The 21,292-nt window shown below is 35.6% G+C and overlaps 2 protein-coding genes across 4 annotated transcripts; both read right to left on the reverse strand.

Annotated features, from left to right (window-relative positions):
• Positions 1-442: 442 nt before the first annotated feature.
• Positions 443-10,292, reverse strand: tsnax (translin-associated factor X). Of its 2 annotated transcripts, XM_027165846.2 has the most exons (7): positions 10,044-10,292; positions 9,851-9,943; positions 9,533-9,647; positions 9,104-9,234; positions 3,366-3,487; positions 826-1,081; positions 443-740 (listed from the first exon to the last, which is right to left on the reverse strand). In XM_027165846.2, exons 1-7 carry the CDS (start codon positions 10,057-10,059, stop codon positions 661-663), a joined length of 813 nt encoding a protein of 270 aa, XP_027021647.1. In that variant the 5' UTR covers positions 10,060-10,292; the 3' UTR covers positions 443-660. The 2 variants fall into 2 exon arrangements, with proteins under 2 accessions (XP_027021647.1, XP_027021646.1); XM_027165845.2 differs by having other exon boundaries at positions 443-1,081; positions 10,044-10,291.
• Positions 10,293-12,886: 2,594 nt separating this feature from the next.
• On the reverse strand, positions 12,887-20,758 carry gpatch11 (G patch domain containing 11). 2 transcript variants are annotated; one of them, XR_003443706.2, is made up of 9 exons: positions 20,604-20,758; positions 19,510-19,736; positions 17,252-17,293; positions 17,035-17,155; positions 16,460-16,550; positions 15,552-15,662; positions 15,393-15,474; positions 15,184-15,310; positions 12,887-14,098 (listed from the first exon to the last, which is right to left on the reverse strand). XR_003443706.2 is itself a non-coding variant. In XM_027165915.2 (8 exons), exons 1-8 carry the CDS (start codon positions 20,651-20,653, stop codon positions 15,252-15,254), a joined length of 783 nt encoding a protein of 260 aa, XP_027021716.1. In that variant the 5' UTR covers positions 20,654-20,758; the 3' UTR covers positions 15,026-15,251. The 2 variants fall into 2 exon arrangements, 1 of the variants encoding a protein (XP_027021716.1); XM_027165915.2 differs by lacking the exon at positions 12,887-14,098 and having other exon boundaries at positions 15,026-15,310.
• Between the last annotated feature and the right edge of the window lie 534 nt (positions 20,759-21,292).

The following is a 21,292-nucleotide window of genomic DNA, read 5'->3' on the forward strand; positions in this document are numbered from 1 at the left end:
ATCACCAAGTGGGGTTTTCCATACAGCTGTTCTTCATTAAGCATATTTTCAATAGATTTTTAAAATAGGCTTTACATCACAAACAGCCGGACGGTACAAGGAGTGCAAGGAGGAATAAGGAGATAAGAACCAGAACCTGCATTTTATATTCATCACGGGGCAGCTCAAATGATGTATTGAACCAAGTGTTACAGAAGCCTCTTCAGCATATGGGATACTACATATTTATATTTATTTACAATATATGTATAACAAATATTAATCCTGAATCATATTTGAGATGCAATCTATCACAAGAAAGTCAATGCATATTCAAGCAATTCATAGGCATCATATGCAGAACAGTCTTTAACAATGTGAAAGAGACTAAATAAGCATTTGAACTAGCATACAATTTTTTATTTTTAATGCAATGAAAAGTGAGGGACAGCTTAGACACCTGTTAATAACAAAAACAAGCTTTATTTGCATCTCTTCATATATTAACATGGAGACTAAAACATTTCAACGATGTGTTCTGACATGCTAGAAACCCAGGATTAATGGTTGAATTACATCATGCTACAATCAAGGACCTCTAAAATCAATTATAGAGGCAAATTTTACCCATAACATAAAGCAACAATTATATAATTATATAACAATAATAACAGATGAAGTTCAAATTATCATGCATATTTCAGACAAAAGAGCAATAGGCCCCCTATACTGCTCCTTCATCTTCCTCCAACACTGCTGCCCTGTTCGAAAAAACATCAGCTAACATATGTTTGGGAATTTCTGAACCACGCACTCTAAGTGTATAGCAGGCATCCTCCACCTTACCAAGGCTCTGTCGGAGAGTATGCAGCTTTTTAGAGACCTCATAGGGACCCACATTGCCAATATAAGAAAAGCCATCATGGATCTGTCGCAGGAAGTTGCTGAGCTCAAAGGGTGTATCCACATCACCATTTCCAACACTGCTGATGCACATACGCATCAGCTCACCAGTCAAATCAGCCACACCCAGAAGGTAGTCGGTCGGCGTAACTTGGAATGTTAATACGCATGCTCCTGGACACAAACCCCTGCCACAAACCTGAACCAAATTGTAGGTTACATAATGAGCATCTTTACAATGAATAGTACCTAATAACATCAAACATGGAGGTGATCAAGAAAGTAAAATTAAGGGGTGAAATTCAAGCTGGCAGAACTTTTTAGAGAAAATGCATAAGATGATGTTGAACTCAATGTAAAAAAGGTGATTTTTGAAATTTAGAAAATAATATGTTTATAAATAAGATAAGCTGCACAAAATTAAAGTCTTACACATTAAGCCACCCAACTACCTCAAGCTGTAAATCTGCATTTGCAGCAGATAAGCAGGCTCAGATAGGAAGAGGGGGCAGAGAAGTGTTTATGTATTAGAAGCAACAATTAGGGGTTCTGGTGCACAGTCTAGGTGTAAAGCAGTTAGTTGATCAGCAATAGCTGTACTAAAAATTACTCCAAAATTTGTTTTCTTAATGTTTAGCCCATTGGGGTTTCACAAAAAATCTTGACACCCATGAATTTATTTTATTTAATTTATTTTAATTTATGTATTTATATGAAAATACTGACTGAAGAAGAAGAAGTAGTTTTAAAAACAATTCAAAAAGGATTAGGACAAACAAATATTAAAAACAGAAATAAATAAAAAATAACAACAACAACAACATGATGATAATAATAATAATAATAATAATAATAATAATAATAATAATAATAATAATAATAATAATAATAATAATAAATCCACAAGAAGCAGGCTGAATGGTCTAAGCCGGGCATCACCAAATGGTGGACCGCGGTCTGGATCCGGACCGAGTGACGGGTCTGCCCGGACCCGTTAAAATTCTAATATTATCATATTAAGCATCTCCTTATTACAATCTAATATTATAAGATTATATAAGCTAAAAAGATAAATATTTCATTTATGCGCAGTTAATCTAGTTATTACGACAGGAGCGTTATCAAAAGCCAAGCCAAAAACAGATTGTTTCTGTTCCATACTCCAGAGCAGAAGGTGGCAATAATGCACCTAATTACACTGGCAGGACAATTAAGATTCAACCTGCTGGCAGGACAGTTACATGCCCATTTCTCTCACTAGGAGCAGAAGATGGAAAGGGAGTAAGGAGAGGTGGAAAGGAGAGAGGAAAAAGGGAGCTGCTCAAAGCTCTGCACTTTTCTTTTATTCAGTAAATTCTGCCCTGTTCTATTTTACTTGAAATGTTTTTTTGCCTAAGGTTCCTGTGTTATTAATGTAGTTAATGTTTAAAAAAGGGCAGCTCAAAAGTCTTTTGTTTAATTTAAAAAGCACTTTTATTTTATTCAAAAGATTCTGAATGTTTTACATTACTTGAAATATAAGCCCTAAGTTCAGGCTGCTCAAAGCTGTGTTTGCACTTTTTATTTATTTTATTCAGAAGAAATTCAGTGTCTGTTGTCTGTTACTTGACATGTAGTAAAGAAGAACTACAGGATTGTTTTCCATTCAAGTGCCATACAAGTTCAGACTTTGAAAACACTAACAATATTTACAATACACAATTAACAATAAATTATATAGAAATGTATGTGCTTTATTGATTTTATTAACATGAGGGTACACTATAATAAGTGACAATATAAGATTCGGACCTTTGCTGGGAGTAAATTTTCGTAACTGGACCTCTTTGAATTTCTTAGAAAACATACTTAGACCATAAAAAAAACTTTTAAGTTTTGTGATGACAGATAATTGCTTGTGTGAAATGCCTGCTGTAAGCTGAATTAAATGGTCAATTGAAATAAAGTCATTTAAAGTCAAGACAAAAAGTAATTTAAATATTAAAAAAATTGATGCAGCAAATGAAATTTCAGCACAAGCTTACATAATACACAAGAGTAACTTACCACCGCTTTTCAATGGTTCTAATATAAACTTTGGATCTCACTTCAGAATTCTTCGGCCGTCATTAAATTTCAAATTATGGAGAAGGATAATTGTGCACTATACCAAATTTCAGCTTGATCAGACTTATGGTCTGTTTAATTAAGACCAATGTATCCCTAGTGTTGCACTTAAATTTGTTTGTAAAGCATAAATTTATTTGTAAAGCTCTGCTGACCTTGAATTTTACAAGACATCAATCACAAGATTCCTGGGCAGTAAACTCTTAAGTCTTGTCCAAACAGTTATTTTAACTGATAAAAATATTTAATGAGAAGTAAAGTGTGCAAACCTCTGAGAGAGCAATAACATGGGCTTGCATTATTACATTTTGACATTAAGCTCAAGGTTTTTTTTCCTATTCTTTTGCATGTCACTTTCATTTTGAGTAATCAAATACCTTTGTTTTTGTCTTCTCATCTCTCACGAACACAAGACAGGCATTTATCTCCTCCAGACTGATCAGGGTACGGTGCTTAATGAAATGATGGAAGGACACTGCCTCTACATACTCCTGAATACCTTACAGAGAAAAAGAGATTATAAATTTTGCTTATTTTTGCATGATTATTTCATGGTAATTAAACTGAACAATTCAGCTACTATCAAAATGGGGTAATAATAAACATGTCTTTTGAAAATAAGTAAGAGTTTATCAACAAAAGAGGTAAAGTGATGTGAAAAGGTGTTGGCCCCCTTCCTGTTTTTTTTTTTACGTTTGTCACAATTTACTGTTTCAGATCATCAAACAAATTTAAAATGTTAGTCAAAGATAACAAATAAACACATTCAATATTAACCTGTTTTTTAAATGTTGACTACCTGCTGCCCTGCTTAACTGCTCAACCATTATTCATAGGCCACATAAAATATATTTAACAAAAGCATTTTCCATTATTATTAAAGAAAACATTCTAGTAAAGATAAAAGTTATTCACAAAGCATCTTAACCCATAAAAGAGCTCTCAAGGTAAAAAAAATAATAATAAGGATGACTCTGTTAAACATCAGACAACTTTTGGTAGACCGTACTAATCACTGCATACATTTTCCAGATGCTCTCACCCAGATGTCTGGCCATCTAGAAATTTGGCCCATATCAGATTTGTTTGGATACTTATGCTTGCCCATTATTCCTGCTTCCAACACACCAACTACAAGAACTAGTCATGTAAAAAATATGTCTCCTCAATGTTGGCCTTGACCATTCAAGGATTCTCCATTTTTTACTTTTCATCCAGTCCCTTTTTCTGATATGTTTTGGGTCATTGTCATGTTGCAAGGTCCAGTTCGACTTCAGCTTACATTTTTTGAATCAGAATAAAAAAGAGAACAGAGACAAAGGAGATGACTCCTGTAGGAATTCACAGTGCATCCCAAAACCACAACACTTCACCTTCATGTTTCACAGCTGATATGAAGTTCTTTTGCTTAAATGCTCAATTGGGTTTATGTCAAACCATAACTCTCTTATGCTGTCCAAATAATTAAATTTAAGACTCATTACTCTAAAGCACATTATTCCAGAAGGCATGGCTTTTGTCTCTGTGTTCTTTGGCAAATTTAAGTCTTGCGCTCATGTTTTTCTTAGACAGTAAAAATTTCCTCCTTGCACACCTCCCATGATAATTAAAGTTGTACAGTCTCTTTATGATTGTAGATGCATGCACTTTGACATCAACTTTAGCAAGAGCTTGCTGTAGGTTCTGTAATGAAATTTTAGGGTTTTTGGAGACTTCTTGCTGTCTGCTCTTGGGGTGAATTTGCTTGGATGGACTGACTTGGCCATATTGGCAGTTGTTTTAAATGATCTACACTTGTAAATAAATTTCTGACAGTGGAATTGCTGATTACAAATTATTTTGAGATGTTTTTATATCCCGTACCAGACTCGTAATCATCGTCAAACCTTTTTCTGAAAGTCTCAAAGAGCTCTTTAGATCTCACCATGGTGATGGCTCTCACTTCAACAATTTAGAGCAAACCAAACTAAATGTCTGAGGTTTAAATAAGGCAAGCCTCCTTCAAAAAGCTCTGTAATAATTTTATAATAAGTTGCACCTGATGTGATGTACCTTAATTTTAAAATGGAAATTTGATCCAGTTTAAGTACAAATAATTGTGGGGGTGTCCTTACTTTTTGCTCACAGGAAATTACATTTTTTTAAATGACATTTTCCAGATCATTAAACAAAAGAAAACTCTGTTAAATGATCTGGAAAATGTCATTTTACAAAAACCTAATTTCCTGTTTAAAAAACTATTTTAAAAAAAGAACCACAGGCTTTCATGGGGCATCCTAATTTTTTCACATGACTGTATATTTACAGATAAGACACATGTAATTAGCTAGGCCTTTGGGGGCACCAGCTGCATTAGTTTGGTGTTTATCAGGAGCTAGGATCCAGGACAAAGGCCAAGACCACGTCCAATGTAATAGTATGAGCTGGCCCCATTCCAACAGAACAAGGTAATGTAATGTAACAATGACAATGTAAAAAGTATGTGGGCTTTATCAATAATATGAGTACTATTAACAATTGAGGCTGGATGGTTAAGGCAAGATGGTATCCATCCCAGTCAGGAAGATGCTGCTCACTCTTGTAGAATACCTATAATCTCAGAACAGGCCTAAGTTAATCTGTGACAATCCTGAGCCAAGGCCAGGAAACAGACAAACAGACCATTTGCTTATAACGTAAAAGCCATGTTAATTTTCAGTTCCTTAATGTGCAGTGTGAATTCGGTCATAATAGGATTCAAATTAATTGTTTAGCCAAAAAACATGCAAACCTGCTGGTTTAGCCTTTTATTCTCAGCTAGTGTTCTGTATTAAGTGTAACACACTACCTTCTGGGTGAATTTTTTGGCCAAAAACACACAAACCTGCTCGTTTAGCCTTTTTGTTGTCTGATCTTCCAACAAATTTACCCTATGGGTTGGGGTCAACATTGTGGTTTAAATAATTTCTAAGTTTTAGTGTTTGATTTTTGAGCAAAACGTTTATGTTGTCGGATCTTAACCAAAGTTGTGTGTTGGGGTCGAAACTAACATTGGGGTTTAATAAATTCCCTCTTTTCATGCTCAGCAGCTGAGATCTCAGCTAGTATTCTATGTTACACTACAATCAAATATTTGCTCAGCTAGGATGACAGGATATTTGCAAGACAGGATGACACTAATTGCCGTCCTATGTTATTCTTGAGTTCCCTAACACACAGTGTAAATCAGATATGGATAAATTTTTCAGTCAAGAACAGTTGTGACAGTTCTCATTCAGGTTCCACAATATTGAGACTGTGTTCTCAAAGCTAAATAACATTGTAGAAATACTTTATGATGAAAAATGTTAGAGGTTGGGGTTCTGTTTTTACGAATTATCGGGGCCCTTCTCCTATCAGCAGCGATCCTATGTCCAGGGATGACAATGAAGACGTTCACATTACGATCACAATGCCCATAGTGGAAGTAGCGGGACCTGCCGGTGCACCGAAGTACACTGCCCATGAATAATAAAGGACACTGAACACGCTCACGGTCACCTCATCCAAGAGAGGTTGGAGGAGAGATGACTCATAACTAAACTGAGAGATGCATGTATCAAAGCCTTCCTAGCAAAAATGAACATGATTAAAATCACAATGTGCAAGCCAAACAAGAGAGAGAAATGTTTTCTTTCACCACCATTAAGAAATGCACAAATGAGCACAGCCGACAACATATGATATGCACAGGAGAAACACCTTCTTGAAAGGACTGAACTCAGAAATATCTGAAAAAGTGAAAAGTCTTTGCATCGCTTGGGACACCATGAAAATAAGCCTGAATGAAAAGCAGGCTTGGTGTGAGCAGGCTGAAGCAGAGGAAGAAAAGAGAGAAGCACAAGCTCACAAACTATAACACACAATTATGTAAAAATGAGAGAAAGATACTGGGCAAAAGGCTGTCCTAAGAGAACCTAGGTTAGAGAGGATTTCCAAGAAGGGGAATGAATATCAGCGCCTCAGGTCGAGAAGGGCAGTCCTGAAGGGAAGGGCTTTTAATGATTTGCAATAAAGAAATGCATACCACTGATTCTGACATAAATGCCGCTGATTCTGACTTAAATGCTAAAATTCTAAATGTTATTGACTTTCTACAAAAAAAAATTTAAACAGACGATAAAAATTAGTGATAGGTTTTTGATTTCAGTAGGAGTGTCTGGGATGACAGTGAAAGAAAATCTACGGCACCCTTTAGGTGTGTGGGAGAAAATTCAAAGATCATTCAAACTTTCCCTTTTGCTGACTGAGTGCTGTTTTATTAATTTGATGGGCAGAGAATTATTTTGCAAATTAGGAAAAATCCTAATTAGCACTCCAAATGATTAAAAGTGTGTACAAACCTGCCAATTGATTTTCAGAGCCTTATGCTTGACCCCAGACACCATCTTTATGTGCATGAGTGGAAGCTCAGTGCCTAGAATACAGTGAACTTACCCTATAGTTCCACATGCATTACCATTTCTTCTCCTTGAAAAGAAAACAGCACATATGTCAGCAACCATCACAAATGGTTGAGATACAATGCATTCTTACTTGAAATGGCAAATGTCAAAGTGAACTGCAGTACTGTACTAAACCCTGCAACCCTTCTTTTCACAGAAGCTGTGTAGGGTATGTAGTAGTCACACAACATGGAATAGTGAAAGCTAAGCCATTACATGGGCACCTATCTGAACAAGCAGCAGAGTTACCTGCTCTAACAGAAGTTATGTGCATAGTAGTACAGTTGCATGATGATAGTAATAGTATCATTAACAGTAGGTATTTCATTCACAGAAGGTGTCTTATGGAGGAATTCAGTTTCCTTTCTCCAAAAATAACGCTTCTCATTTTAAACCAAAAAGTTCTATTTTGGTCTCATGCCTCCACAAATTATTTTTCCAATAGTCCTTTGGCTTGACCACATGACCTTTAGCAAATAATGCACACCAAGTGTTCACCTCGTGGCACACTCACAAACATAAACATTAGCCAAAGTTAAATAAACCTTTAGCTGTCTACCATGTTTCTTTTATGTTAGCATGTTACCCTGTATTCCTTTCTAATCCAACAGACTTACATATCTTGCTTTTGGAGTTATCTTTGTTGGTTGACCACATCTGGGGAGGGTACCAATGGTCTTAAATTTCCCCCATTTGTACAAAATCTTCCTGACTATAGATTTTTGGGATCCAACCACTTTGGATATGATTTTGTAACCTTTTCCAGCCCAATGAGCAACAATAACTCATTTTCTTAAGTCCTCAGTAATCTCCCTTGTTTTTGCCATAATCCACAAACACGTCAAGAACATCAGACTGATATATCTCTGTTATTTAAATAAATTAGGGCACTCACAGAGACATAATTGTCAACCCGTTGACTGAAATCAGATGGACTCTAATTTTACCTTGAAATTAAATACCAATCCTAGAGGTTCACATACTTTTGCCTCTCACAGATATATATGAAGATCTCTTGATATTTGGGTGCATGACCCTGCAATAACTGGAAGTGAAATGTATGTTCATTTTGGATAAGGTCTGGTGACTGATTTGATCTAAATCAGAAATCTGTTGTTAAATTGGCAGTGTGCTCTTGCATGATGAAATTCCTTCCATTTCGATTAGATGCATTTATCTGTAATACATTTTCTGAATAAATTCTGCCACTACCACCATAATTTATTTTTGCTTTTTGATAATAAACTGGACTACATCCGACTTGAGCGGACAACACTGTGAGGGTTTAGAGACTACTGTGTCTCTTTGGAGACGTGGCTCGGCGACAGAGTTCTGGATGCCACCATTCAGCTAGAAGGGCTGACCTTGTTTTGTGGCAACAGATTTGCAGCTCTGTGCAGTAAGGCTCGCGGTGGTGGTGTGTGTATACATCAACATGGAATGGTGCAAGAACTCTGTGCATGTTTCTAGTTACTGCTCATCACTAGTGGAGTTTTATTTAGCACAGGATTTTCATTCATTTTATTTACCACGAGAATTCACCACGGTTTTCATTGTTAGAGTGTACATTTCCCCCAGAGCTAATGCTAAAGAGTTTCTATGTGAACTATGGGGCTATTAAGGTCTTTTTGATTCCATAATGTGAAACTCACCTGGCATGAAGGCTTTGTGGAACTGATAGAGATCATCTTCTCCAAGCTCCTCAGCTATATGGCCAATCTTCTGCCTCACAGCATCTAGTCTGTTGTTTGCCTCATTTAAAACCTCTTCAACATTAGGTACACTGTTGGTCAACAAATATTTCATTTACATTATGTTCACATTAAACATGCACTAAACTATCACTCACCAAAGACGTTACGGATCTATATTTTAAAAAAATGTAATATATAAAGTATTTAAATGCAACACAAAGTCAAACAATAATTAGAATTCCAAGTTGACAAACAGGCAAACTGTTCGAAATGTATGATATGAGTTAAACAAATGTTTTTGGTATCTGACTTTCTTAATCCTAATTCTGATTAACCTTTAAAGATTATTAGATAATTTGATGTATTTCCAAAAATCCGACCTTTTACCTTGTTACTCTGTGCAGCAGGAATATTGTTCTCTTGCTCTCAATAGTAATGTCTCGGCTCAGTTTAACCAGACGCTCATATTTGTCGTGCTTGGTGTCAAGTTCTTGTTGAAACACTGAGGTTAAAAAAAACACAACACAATTTTATTTCCTGAAATCAATTACATCATATATCATACAGTAAATCTTGTTAATATCTTAAAACTATTGGTGCTTGTTAAACCTGACACTAACCCCAGACCAATAACTGGTAACATATCATAGTTGAACTTATTCATGTATTTCTAATTAAAAGTTTGGTCATGTTAAATAGCTTTACATTTGAATGCCTCAATCACAGGAGATGACCTATCCACATATTCCTCTGTTTTCTGCGCGGATTCTGTCTTCTTTTTTCGTCCACATCCTTCTCCTGACAGATATTAAAATCACAGTTTGTTATAATACACATTTCAAGGTAAATACAGATATATTATTATTCCACTATGCTTAAAAAAGATGAAAAAACCTACCTTCTCTTTTACTCATTTCTCTTGGGAAGTAAGTAAAAGAGATTTCTCTTCTCGGTTTTTAAACTGTTTTTTTGTTTTGTTTTGTTTTTTTAATGCTAATCTAGCTGTTTATGTTTATGCACGCTTAAGGAATATCATGTGCAGGACGGCAAGATTAATTAGGCGTGATACACAAAGCTCACAGGTATAAAATGGAAAAGCGTGTACGAGCGTTGAGAATGAAATGGCCGGCCATAAAACGAAAACAAATCTTGCAAAATAAAAGTCACAAAAATTGACGTATACTATAAGAAGGGGCGAAAGTAAAAAGCAAAGCAAAGCTTTACATCTGATAGAGGTAAATTCAACATTAATGTTAAACATTCTCCATAAATGTAATAAATAAATAGATAGATAGATAGATAGATAGATAGATAGATAGATAGATAGATAGATAGATAGATAGATAGATAGATAGATAGATAGATAGAAATAGGAAAAGAACACTTTTAAAACCCATTCATTGATAGACTTGGGACAACGTGTCTCTACAAGTCCCTGTGAATCAGATGTTACTATGGAAACGATAGCGCTTTACTATAAAGGTGTGTTATGCAGCTGCATTGCTTCTGTCATAGTAAATTAAATAGCATCCGTCTAACGAGAATCCGGACCCATAAAATGGCCATTTAATCTATTAGCAAACAAAATTGATTTAATATATAAGACAACTTAATATTTTACTTTACTCCAGTTCAGGTGTTGTGGAGAATTCAATAGAAATATGCTTAATAATTTTGTATGAATTTTGTATGAATAAATTCTATGTTAATAGTAAAGTAAAAGAAGTCTCTTTTAAAATAATGCATAGAATATATACCCAGTAAAACCTGTAATTTCTGTAAAGGTGAAAAGGAAACGATTTGAAATTTGTTTTTCCATTGCATACATACAAAAATATTTTGGATTGGTGGACAATTTAATTAAGAAAAAAAATGAATATTGAATTGCAGTTGAGTGGACTCCATATAATGATACACTTTAATGATCATGGGATTGAAAAAGAGAAGGCATATTTCATACAATTGTTGATATTAATGGGAAAATTTAAAATTCATAAAATGAAATGGTCTGACTCCAAATCAAATTTTCTTTGCTTTAAAAATTATTTCAAGCTTTATTGTTCTGTTTTGTGTAATTGTCGAAGCAAAAAGGCAATTCTGTATAAAAACTGTAAATAATTCATTATATCACAGGGGGAACCTTATTTCCTGGAACCAAGAGAAATCTGTTACCCCCTGTATATTACACTGTGAGGGTTAATATTGTTACACTAACAGTCTCACTAAAATCACAGGAGGAACAGTATTTCTTGGAAACCAGATAAATCTGCCCCCCCCCCCCACTAAAGACAAACAGCATGTTTAATTGAGAAATGTAATTATATTTAAATGAAATACAATTATATTTAGACAACAAATATTCAAACATATACAATAAATAAATCCAACAAAATGCAGAACAAACCTCCAAATATTCAATCATAAATATCAATAACATTATAGAAAAACTAAATAGTGACATAATAAAAGTGATTTTTTTTGTGTGTGTAAATGTGCATATGCAAGTGTTTTATTTTATTTTTCAGTACATACTGAGCAATTCAAGTTTTCCTCTGCTGATGGGTTGCATGACGTGCAATTCAAGTTGAGAATCCGGACATCTGACTATGACTCAACTTCGACATCAATATGCAGTTCAATGTTTTTGGATGCCTTTGGATGTGCAAGACAGGCGTAGTAAATCGACATATGATCTGTCAGTTCAATTCAAAAGTAGTGCATTCAAATGTCAGTTCAAGCGCATGGTTGCCTGTAGTGTAATGTTTATACTGTGTGTTGTCCAAATATATTTTTTTAACTATTTAAAGATTTGAAACTTTCATGGTAATATAGCCCCTGTGAAATTAATTCAAATAAATTGAATTAAAAAAAAACGCTATTCCACACCAGGCCACCTCACAATGGCACCTGAAATAATGTGCTCATTTTTATTTTGAATTTATATTAGTATGATGCTGTTTTGAGGCAATACCCATTGTTAAAAGGGCAAATGATAAAAGTTTTAAGACAAAAGGTCAAACTGTGTAAAGATCTATGTATTTCAAAACATAGAGGAGAACAGCGCAATTATTTTGGTAAATGCACTAAACTTAAAGTTTGTGATGCATCAGTGCAGGTGATTTGACAGCGACATGATTTGGAAAGAAGTATGCACTAGGGCAACTTTGATTAAGGAGAAAATATTGAGAAGAGTCAGTGGGTTATGAGGCAGACCTTAGGGCAGGGTCTACTGTGGGTATGTTTTACAGTGGCAGGAATTAGGAGACTAGTCATTATCAGGGGAAAGATGAATGAAATAATGAAAACCTGCTCCAGAGCATACTGGACCTCAGACTGGCGCAAAGGTTCATCTTTTTGAACAGGACAACGACCCTATGCACACAGCCAGAATAACAAAGGATTTAAGCGTGAACTACACTGAAGTTGGCAAAGTTGATGTGCTGGTAAAACCTCTGTGCAAGTGTTTTCAGTTTTGAGAGGTTAAAATCCCCAGTAACTGTGAAAAACGTATGCGGGAGGGCCATATGTTGCTCAATGATAGAATCGTGCAGCTGTTGCAGAGCTTCGTTAGCATTAGAACTAGCATATTCACTGAGGATTGTACACTGCTACTATTATGTGAACTACCAGCTGCAGTGAGGAGTGGGTAATGACTATCGTAGTATTGATACACATGTAGCTAGATAGCTAAACATGTAGCTGCAGCCATATTTCAATAAAGATAAGCACAAAGCTGAGGTCTGAGGTCATCCATTTTATTGCACATTAGCCAGTAATAATGATGGGAGATAGCCAGTCAGATAGGGTTAACCTTTAGCCTCCAGTTAAACTACCTATCCTCGGCAAATATCTGTCGAAAATTATAACCACATACTACATAATCCACATACATTACCAACATCAAAATGTCAGTTTGACATCCATCAATTTATCAGTCCAATCACAGAGATTTTAAATGAGTAAAGTCTGTAACATCAGTGTTCTGCTGATATTTGTCAAAGATAAAGCCCAATGGTCCTGCACAGAAAACAGGTATGGATTTAAATTTAAAGAAACACTCAATGTAATAAAAAGGGAAAAAAGCAAACAAGCAACAACAACAACAACAACAAAAAAAACACTTTACTTACAAAGACTGCTATTGTTACTCAGAAACAAAATCATATTTCAGTCTTCTGTATCAATGAACTGAAAACAACAACAAAAATAAACAAAAAACAATGGAATCAAAATGAAAAGAGATACAATAAATCTTCCTTGTGTTGTTGAGATTACTGTGGTACCACAAGAAACCATGCCAATTGCTTTCAACTGACACAAACATATTTGAACTTCGGTCTTAGTGAATAGTTAACATCTTTAATAAAACAGATCATGCTAAAACTAGACTGAATTTCCTGGTTATCTAATTGCACTTACTGAGTTAATATTACACAGTTTCTTCCTAATATAGTCCCAGGGACTTGGACCTGCCACCCAATAGAAATTTTTCCTCCCCTAGCTCTCTTCATGTCCTTCAACACTCACATGTCATAGGACACAACGTTGCATTTGTCGAGATTCCAAGTAGTAAGCTCCACAATGTAGGTAGCAATGCAGTGGTCCAGGACATATGTTAATGGAAGTTTGTCACTGCGTTTCAAGTTGAGCTGTGGAAAAAGCCCCACCACAAAAAGAGCAGTGTCCTGGTGATAAGTCCAGTGTTGAGTTGCAGCCTCATGTAGTAAGGCAGTGTAAAAGGAACAATGATTGCAATGTCGCACCAGCTGCTGTTAAACATCACTAAACATCTCCCCCTTGACTGTGTATGCTGTATGGCATAGATCACAGTCCCTCTGGAACTTAACCCTGACCGTGACATCAAGTTTGTTCTCCAGAACCTGGATGTTGGGTACCTTAGCCTGTTCCTGATGCTGATTTGTTTCCATTCTGTCCACTGCTTCTGGTTGCATCCTGCAAGTGAAAAAGGCATGCAGATCCTTGTCACTCTCCTGGGCAAGCCCTTACTCCCAGATACTGTGGTGGCCATATAATTTTCACAGAGGACCATCTACCGAGTCAGGGTCTTGAAAGGCCAGCAAAGCAGGGTCACTAATAAAGGGGTTGAAATAATAGGATCAGGAAAACTGCCCCACAATTTCAAGACTGGAATATAGAACAGGAACCTCAAATTAAAAAAATTTGCAAAACAGTTTTTGATTATTTATTCTCTCCTATACAATAGTTTGCCTGTTCGCACAATCCAATCAGTTTTTTCTGACACCATTCTTCAAAAAAGCATCCACCCAAAGAATTGTCACTCACACAATTAGTTGTTTCTTTTGCATGCCAAAATCAAAGTCAAATAGATTACACTTTTTTATTCAGATATTTGACATGAACATTGACTGAGGCTCTTGACAAGTGCATGCATTTTTTTTTTGTATCGTGCTGCCTGATAAAAAAAAAACTGAAAAAACTGATAAACTGAAACTGATATTTATTACCCCAACAAATAAGCTTAATGCTTGGGAAACTGATTCTGTGAATGGTGTATAAAATCATGTTATAATGATTCTATGATCATATAACCTCATTTCACCCTCAACCACATCAAATCCAAAGTCATACATGGCAAAAAAAAAGACTTTAACAAGTCAACTCATGAGTCATCTGCTTCACCAAAAAGACACAGAGAGAAATTTCTACAGACTTATCCAGCTCACAACGCTTCATGTTACTTATAACTGTGGTTAAGCTATTTATTCTAATTCCTGGCATTAAAACATCCCAGTTATTGGGACTAGTGGAGCTTTGTTACTCTAGAGTGATAGAAAATGTGGGCTCATATGTGTCATATAGTGCACTAGCCATAAACAGTAGAAATAGATGAAAAAACGATTAAATTCAGAAGGCAATTTAATAAGATTAAATGAACTGACACCATTACAACATTACAGGTGTTCTTAGAATCACAAATTTAAAAAATCTACAGAAGGGAAACAAACAAACAAACAAAAAAAATCCTAAAAATTAAACTAACAAAAGATAAAATGTACCTGGCCAATTAAAGATCTGTATTTAAAATAAGAGAGGTGACATAGGCATTCATATTATGATTCTTCCTTTACTCATTGTGATTTGATGCTGTACAACCAGGACAGTTCGTGTTTATATCCTCCTCATCTGTGAAGTGAGAAACGTCAGTTATATTGTTGTATGATTTGTTTCCAAAACAAGAAACACGACAAGGAACTGTATTACCTACCTCTATATGCTGTCCCACACCATATGCAGTAGAAATGCACACTCCTCAGGTATGACGTTATAAACTCCAGCTTCACTAATGACTGAATATGCAATGACACAATATAAAAAAACTGTTTGACAGAATAATAATCAGTCATAATTATTATAATTTATTTACCGTTAATTCCGTATCGTCTTTACTTCCTTCAGTGTTGGGTTCATCCTGCTCTGCCTCTTGATTCTTAACTTCTTCGGCCCAGTACCAGCTGTCCTTTGGTACAATTATTCCCTAGCGAGAAAAACAAAAAATCACTTGTCTATACCAAGAAACATACAGTGCATCCGGAAAGTATTCATAGCTCTTTACTTTTTCCACATTTTTTTTTATGTTACAGCCTTAATGAATTACTTATTTTCCTCAAAATTCTACAAACAATACTCCATAATGACAGGGTAAAAGAAGTTTGTTTGAAATCTTTGCAAATTGAAAAACAAACAAACAAACAAAAAAATCACGTACATAATTATTCACATTCTTTGCTTGGTACTTTGTTGAAGCACCTTTGGCAGAAATTACAGCCACAAGTTTTGTTGAGTATGATGATACAGGCTTGGCACACCAATTTTTGGCAGCTTCTCCCATTCTTCTTTGCAGGACCTTTCAAGCTCCATCAGGTTTGATGGGGAGTGTCCGTGCCAAGCCACTTTATAGTTCTCTCCAGAGATCAAGTCTGGACTCTGGCCAATCAGCTGAATTTACCACAGGTGGACTCCAATCAAGTTGAAGAAACATCTCAAGGATGAACAATGGAATTTTGAGTGTCATGGCAAAGGCAGTGAATTCTTGTGATTTTTTTTTTAAATAATTTTGCAAAGATTTCAAACAAACATCTTTCATTTTGTCATTATGGGGTATTGTTTGTACAATTTTGGGGAAGAAATGTATGAATTCATTTTTGGAATAAGGCTGTAACATAGCAAAATGTGGAAAAAGTGAAGCACTGAGAGTACTTCCCGAATGCACTGTAAGTAAGGGGGCATGAAGGAGGAGGGCAACATATATTATTTTTCTTTTTTTGAGGAGACCTTTTGTTTGTCCAGCTGTTCACAGGCCCACTGACTTTTCCTCAGGTCTCCTTCAGTTTCACGGTGTTCTCTTTCAGTTCTTTTGCGCTCTCTGTAATTAAAATAGTAAATTATATTAACTTAGATTACATTAAGCACATTGTGGCCCATTTGGCAAGCTAAGGCTCCAATGTGCTTTGGCCAGCTCCTATAAAACACTGTGTTTGCATCCTCAACAAAAAACATAGAAGTGGTATTATCTCATATTTTACTATGGATATTAAGAGACCATTGCATACCTAATAAAATAGTTCTACTTGTTTCCAGATAGTTCAAGAATTAGGAACATTATGACAGTCCTGAATGCAAAAAAATGTATTTAGCCTTAATAAAAACTTTTTAATAGCAATGTGCATTGTGATTTATGTTTTTCCTTTTATATTTCTTAATGTATCAATAAAAACAACACCAAAGAAGCAGTGTAAAAAGCATCACCAATATCTAAAAAATCTATTATAACTAGTTCAGAAATAATGAGACATTATTTAACATAATTGTGCAAACAAAAAAAAACATGTTAATATCTATTTGCAAACCTGAAATCCTCAAGAGACTTCTTCTCCATATGCTGCTTCACTTGCAATCTTTTTCTCTCATTTCTTAACTTCTCTTCTGCTTTCCTTTTCTTTTGTTCTTCCATTCCAATTCCCCCCCTGTCTAACATATTACATTATAATTTGTCAAAACACAGTTTATCTATGTAAACCAATGAACTGTAGTCATCATTACGAACTAGACATAAAATGCACTAACCAGTTTTTATGTTAAGGGGAAGTGGTTCAACTCGTCCAGTACCTAAGAGACAGAAATCATCTTTTAGTGCTGAAAGAATAGACAGTGTTGGAAAAATGGGAAACATACTATTTATACAGAAACCCTGAAAAATGCAAGGTACATACCAGAAATAATAATAATAATAATAATAATAATAATAATAATAATAATAATAATAATAATAATAATAATAAGAAGAAGAAGAAGAAGAAGAAGAAGAATTTGAACCAGTCATATGCATAGGGAGCAAAGACTAGCCTATTGGCTGTGATCAATCAAAAGAGCTTTTGTAACACAAATTGCTGAAAAAGTTCATGCTTTCTATGAGAGAAAGGTGTTAAACACTAAGTTCATCACTGCTTGCTGCATATGGGGCTTTGTAGGCACAGACTAGTCTTTTGTAGGCACAGACTAGAGTGTCCATGCTGACCACTTGGCTACCACTGAAAGTGCCCACAATATGTATATTAACATCAGGTACTGAACAACTGAGTAATGAACTCCACTATGGGAATAGGGAAAGCCAGTGGTGGCACTGTGATGCTCTGAGTAATGTTTTGCTGGGTAACCTTAGGTCCTGGTCCACCCTTCATGGCACCGGCCTATTTCGGCAGGATAATGTGCTCTGCCACACTGCAAAAATGTCCCTGTTCCTCAAACATTCCTAAACAAGGACTTCACAGGGTATACTTGGCCTCCAAATACCACAGATCTCTTTGTGCATCTGTGGAATGTGTATGACAAGCCAGTCAGTTCTAGGAGCTCCGACCTCCAACTTACAAGACTTAAAGTATCTGCTGCTAATATCTAGGTGCTAGTATTGTGAAGTCCATGCCTTTTGACAGGTCAAAGCTAATTGTTGGCACAAGAAGAACCTATACAATAAATCATACACAAAATTGATCAGTGTCATTAAATCAATCTCCTAGAATATCCCATTTTTTTAAATTTAGAATTCCAATGAGACATTTAAATAACCAACCTCTAAAATAAGTAAAAAATTAATAAAACCTCAATTTTAATTGGACCAGTAATAATCAATGGATTCTGAAGGCTCAGTTCCTAATCAAAGAAGAAGAAAGTCTTACTTCTCGCATTATTAAACTGACAGCCACAACAACACAATAAGATGTTATTTATTGAAATAAAGTTGAAATAAAATGCCAATTAACTATGAACCTAATTCTAAAATTAGAATACAGACAAAGAAAAAAGAAAAAATAATTAAGAGAGAGGAACACAACATATGTGTGTGTGTGTGACAATTTCCTTCCTTGTTCTCCTGTGTGGAACACTCACGCGCATAGCAGTGAGTTCATGCCCACATGTTTTCTGTTCAATTCTGCTTTGTACTCTTGTTTGTTTATTTTGCAATGTGTTTGCTTTGATTCATGTCTTGTCTCTGTCCTTGCTGGTTCCATGCTCACCTGCTCTGTTTTCTCCTTTGATGTGTCCATATATATATAAACCCTTGTGTTTCATTTGGTAGAAAAAGTGGAAGCTTGCAAGCCTGAGAACACCATTCTTACTGTGGCGTACTGGGGTGGTAGCCTCACCTAGGTGAACAACTAGGTGAGCATTGTGGGGTGTTTTGCTGCAGAAGGGACTGGTGCACTTTATGAAATAGATGGCATCATGAGGAAAGAACATTTATGTAGAAATATTAAAGCAACATCTGAAGACATCGGCTTGGGCACAAATGGGTCTTCAAAATAGACACTGACCCTAAGAATACCACCAAATTAGTTACAAAGTGGCTTAAGGCTGTTCATTTCATAAATTAGTAAAAATAAACAACTAAAATATATATTAAGAAGTCTTACATATAATATATTGCCAATCAGAGCAGTGCTACACATTCTCATGCCTTGGGTGTAGCGTGTCGAGGGACGTAAGCTACCTCACATTTATGTGTCTTATATTATCTTCTAAGCTACTGTACACTTTAAATCAGTAGCATTTAAATCAGTAGCAAGATTCAGGGCATTGTATCAAGTGTCATTTGATTTGAGGCACTCAATTGATTCAAGGTTCTCAATTTTATTTTGGTATTGATCAATAAACACATAACACCACATACAAATGAGTGTCCACCATAAGGTATTTAAGTATTTTCTACAAAAGATGAAGAAATATTCTGAACAATATATTGTGACTGTTCCAGTATTAATATTATTACTTTTAATGTAATAGTATTACTATTCATTTGTTTTCACTCTTTTTTGATCAGTACTGACCTTCTTTTCCCAGACCTTGTCCTGCTGTATAGCCCATTTTCTGCAGCAAAGCAAACCCTTTATTTTCACTGCTTAGAGAGTTCTGCAAAGCAGCATCTCGTCTGGTCTGCTCTTTTTCCTTGTAGCTTTTTTGCTGGTTAAGAATATTTTTCTCTTTGTGCAAAGTCTCTCGTCTTAGAGACTCCTTTAAACGTTTCACCTTTGGCATGCCAGGCCGAACATCCATTCTGAAACAACAGTAATGAACATAACTAATTTTACTGGTTCAATACATTAAAACATTAAAGAAATGACCTGACACTATTAAGGCCAAAACATAAAAATGCCATTTTTTTTTAAATCTCTTTTAATATGGCTAGGGTAATATCATTGTAAAAACGATCAAAGGAAAAGCCTGGGAAAATGCCTAAATTATATTCTGAAAAATGCAAGGCTTACACTTTTGTCAAACTAGACTGAATATTATTTTAATAATGTCTGATAAATAAATAAACATACTTTCATTGGTTCAGAAGAAACCTAAGTAACATTCTATTAATTTATTTCATTCTGAAAAAACAATAAAATGATTCACAAAGTCAACTGCCATTATTTTCCCAATTTATTTCCAATATTTACCCAAACCTTTCTAAAATTGTGAATGGACAAATCAATGGCCGACAACAAATCTCTATTTTTTTTTAAAAAATGTCTATCTATATAACCTTAGAATAGAATAGACTTCTTGCAGTATAATCAACAATACAAATGAACATAATCTCTCAATCTAAATAGGTAAGTAGATAAAAGTCATGACAAACTTTTATCTTGCTTTGACAAAGCCATGCTGAAATTTGGAAAAACAAGTTGTAATGGGCAGTTTTTAGAAAAGAAAAACAGGGTTGCTTTAAGAGCATCAGCCTTTGTTGGTGAATGGGATTTAGTTAGATAATGTACAGCTGAATAGCCTTAAGGACTGTGCTGAGTGTGGTGGGAGTAGCTTGAAACATGGAGATAGTATCGTGCATCGGATCACATCATGACAGGAGGCGAATGTTTCCTCTAGAATCTCTACAAATATCTAAAATCATTAAAAACGTGGAGATCATACTCACAATGGGTTAAGAAAAGCATCAGACATATAATCATCTTCCTCCGCTGACATTCTTGTTGTTATTGTTTCTCCTCTTCTTCTTCTTCGTCTTCTGCTTCTTCTTCTGCTGCTTGTGGCGTTTGATGGCAGTTGGCAAACAAACGTAGAAGATGCATATCCGCCACCTACTGGCTGCAGCGTGGAACACACAGTCCGACTGTATTTAGATATCATACTCATGTTTTGTGTATTTTATACTGATCTGAACCACTATGCTTAAGATTATTTAGTTGCTGCTGGGGGGCATGGTGGCTTAGTGGTTAGCACATTTGCCTCACACCTCCAGGTTTGGGGGTTCGATTCCCACCTCCGCCTTGTGTGTGTGGAGTTTGCATGTTCTCCCCGTGCCTTGGGGGTTTCCTCTGTGTACTCCGGTTTCCTCCCCCGGTCCAAAGACATGCATGGTAGGTTGATTGGTATCTCTGGAAAATTGTCTGTAGTGTGTGATTGTGTGTGCCCTGCGATGGGTTGGTTGCCTTGATGCCCGATGACACCTGAGAAGTTCGGATAAGCGGTAGAAAATGAATGAATGAATGTATGTCAAAAGCTACCAATCAGAAGGTTGTGAGTAGGGTTGCCACCCGTCCCGTGAAATACGGAATTGTCCCGTATTTACAGGCAAAATGACGCGTCCTGTATCAAATCAATACG

This window comes from Tachysurus fulvidraco, chromosome 4, assembly GCF_022655615.1.
Source record: "Tachysurus fulvidraco isolate hzauxx_2018 chromosome 4, HZAU_PFXX_2.0, whole genome shotgun sequence".
In the NCBI taxonomy this organism is placed as follows: domain Eukaryota; kingdom Metazoa; phylum Chordata; class Actinopteri; order Siluriformes; family Bagridae; genus Tachysurus; species Tachysurus fulvidraco.

What these genes read in the sequence shown, in the direction of transcription:
- tsnax (XM_027165845.2), bottom strand. An exon ending in CTGCTGCACAGAGTAACAAG is followed by an intron (nt 9,235 to 9,532) that starts GTAAAAGGTCGG and finishes GTTGACCAACAG; the next exon opens with TGTACCTAATGTTGAAGAGG. An exon ending in CCACAAAGCCTTCATGCCAG is followed by an intron (nt 3,488 to 9,103) that starts GTGAGTTTCACA and finishes TTTCTCTGTAAG; the next exon opens with GTATTCAGGAGTATGTAGAG.
- gpatch11 (XM_027165915.2), bottom strand. Translation starts at nt 20,653, where the DNA reads ATGTCAGCGGAGGAAGATGATTATATGTCTGATGCTTTTCTTAACCCA. An exon ending in GATGCTTTTCTTAACCCATT is followed by an intron (nt 19,737 to 20,603) that starts GTGAGTATGATC and finishes CTGTTGTTTCAG; the next exon opens with AATGGATGTTCGGCCTGGCA. An exon ending in TCCCCTTAACATAAAAACTG is followed by an intron (nt 17,156 to 17,251) that starts GTTAGTGCATTT and finishes GTAATATGTTAG; the next exon opens with ACAGGGGGGGAATTGGAATG.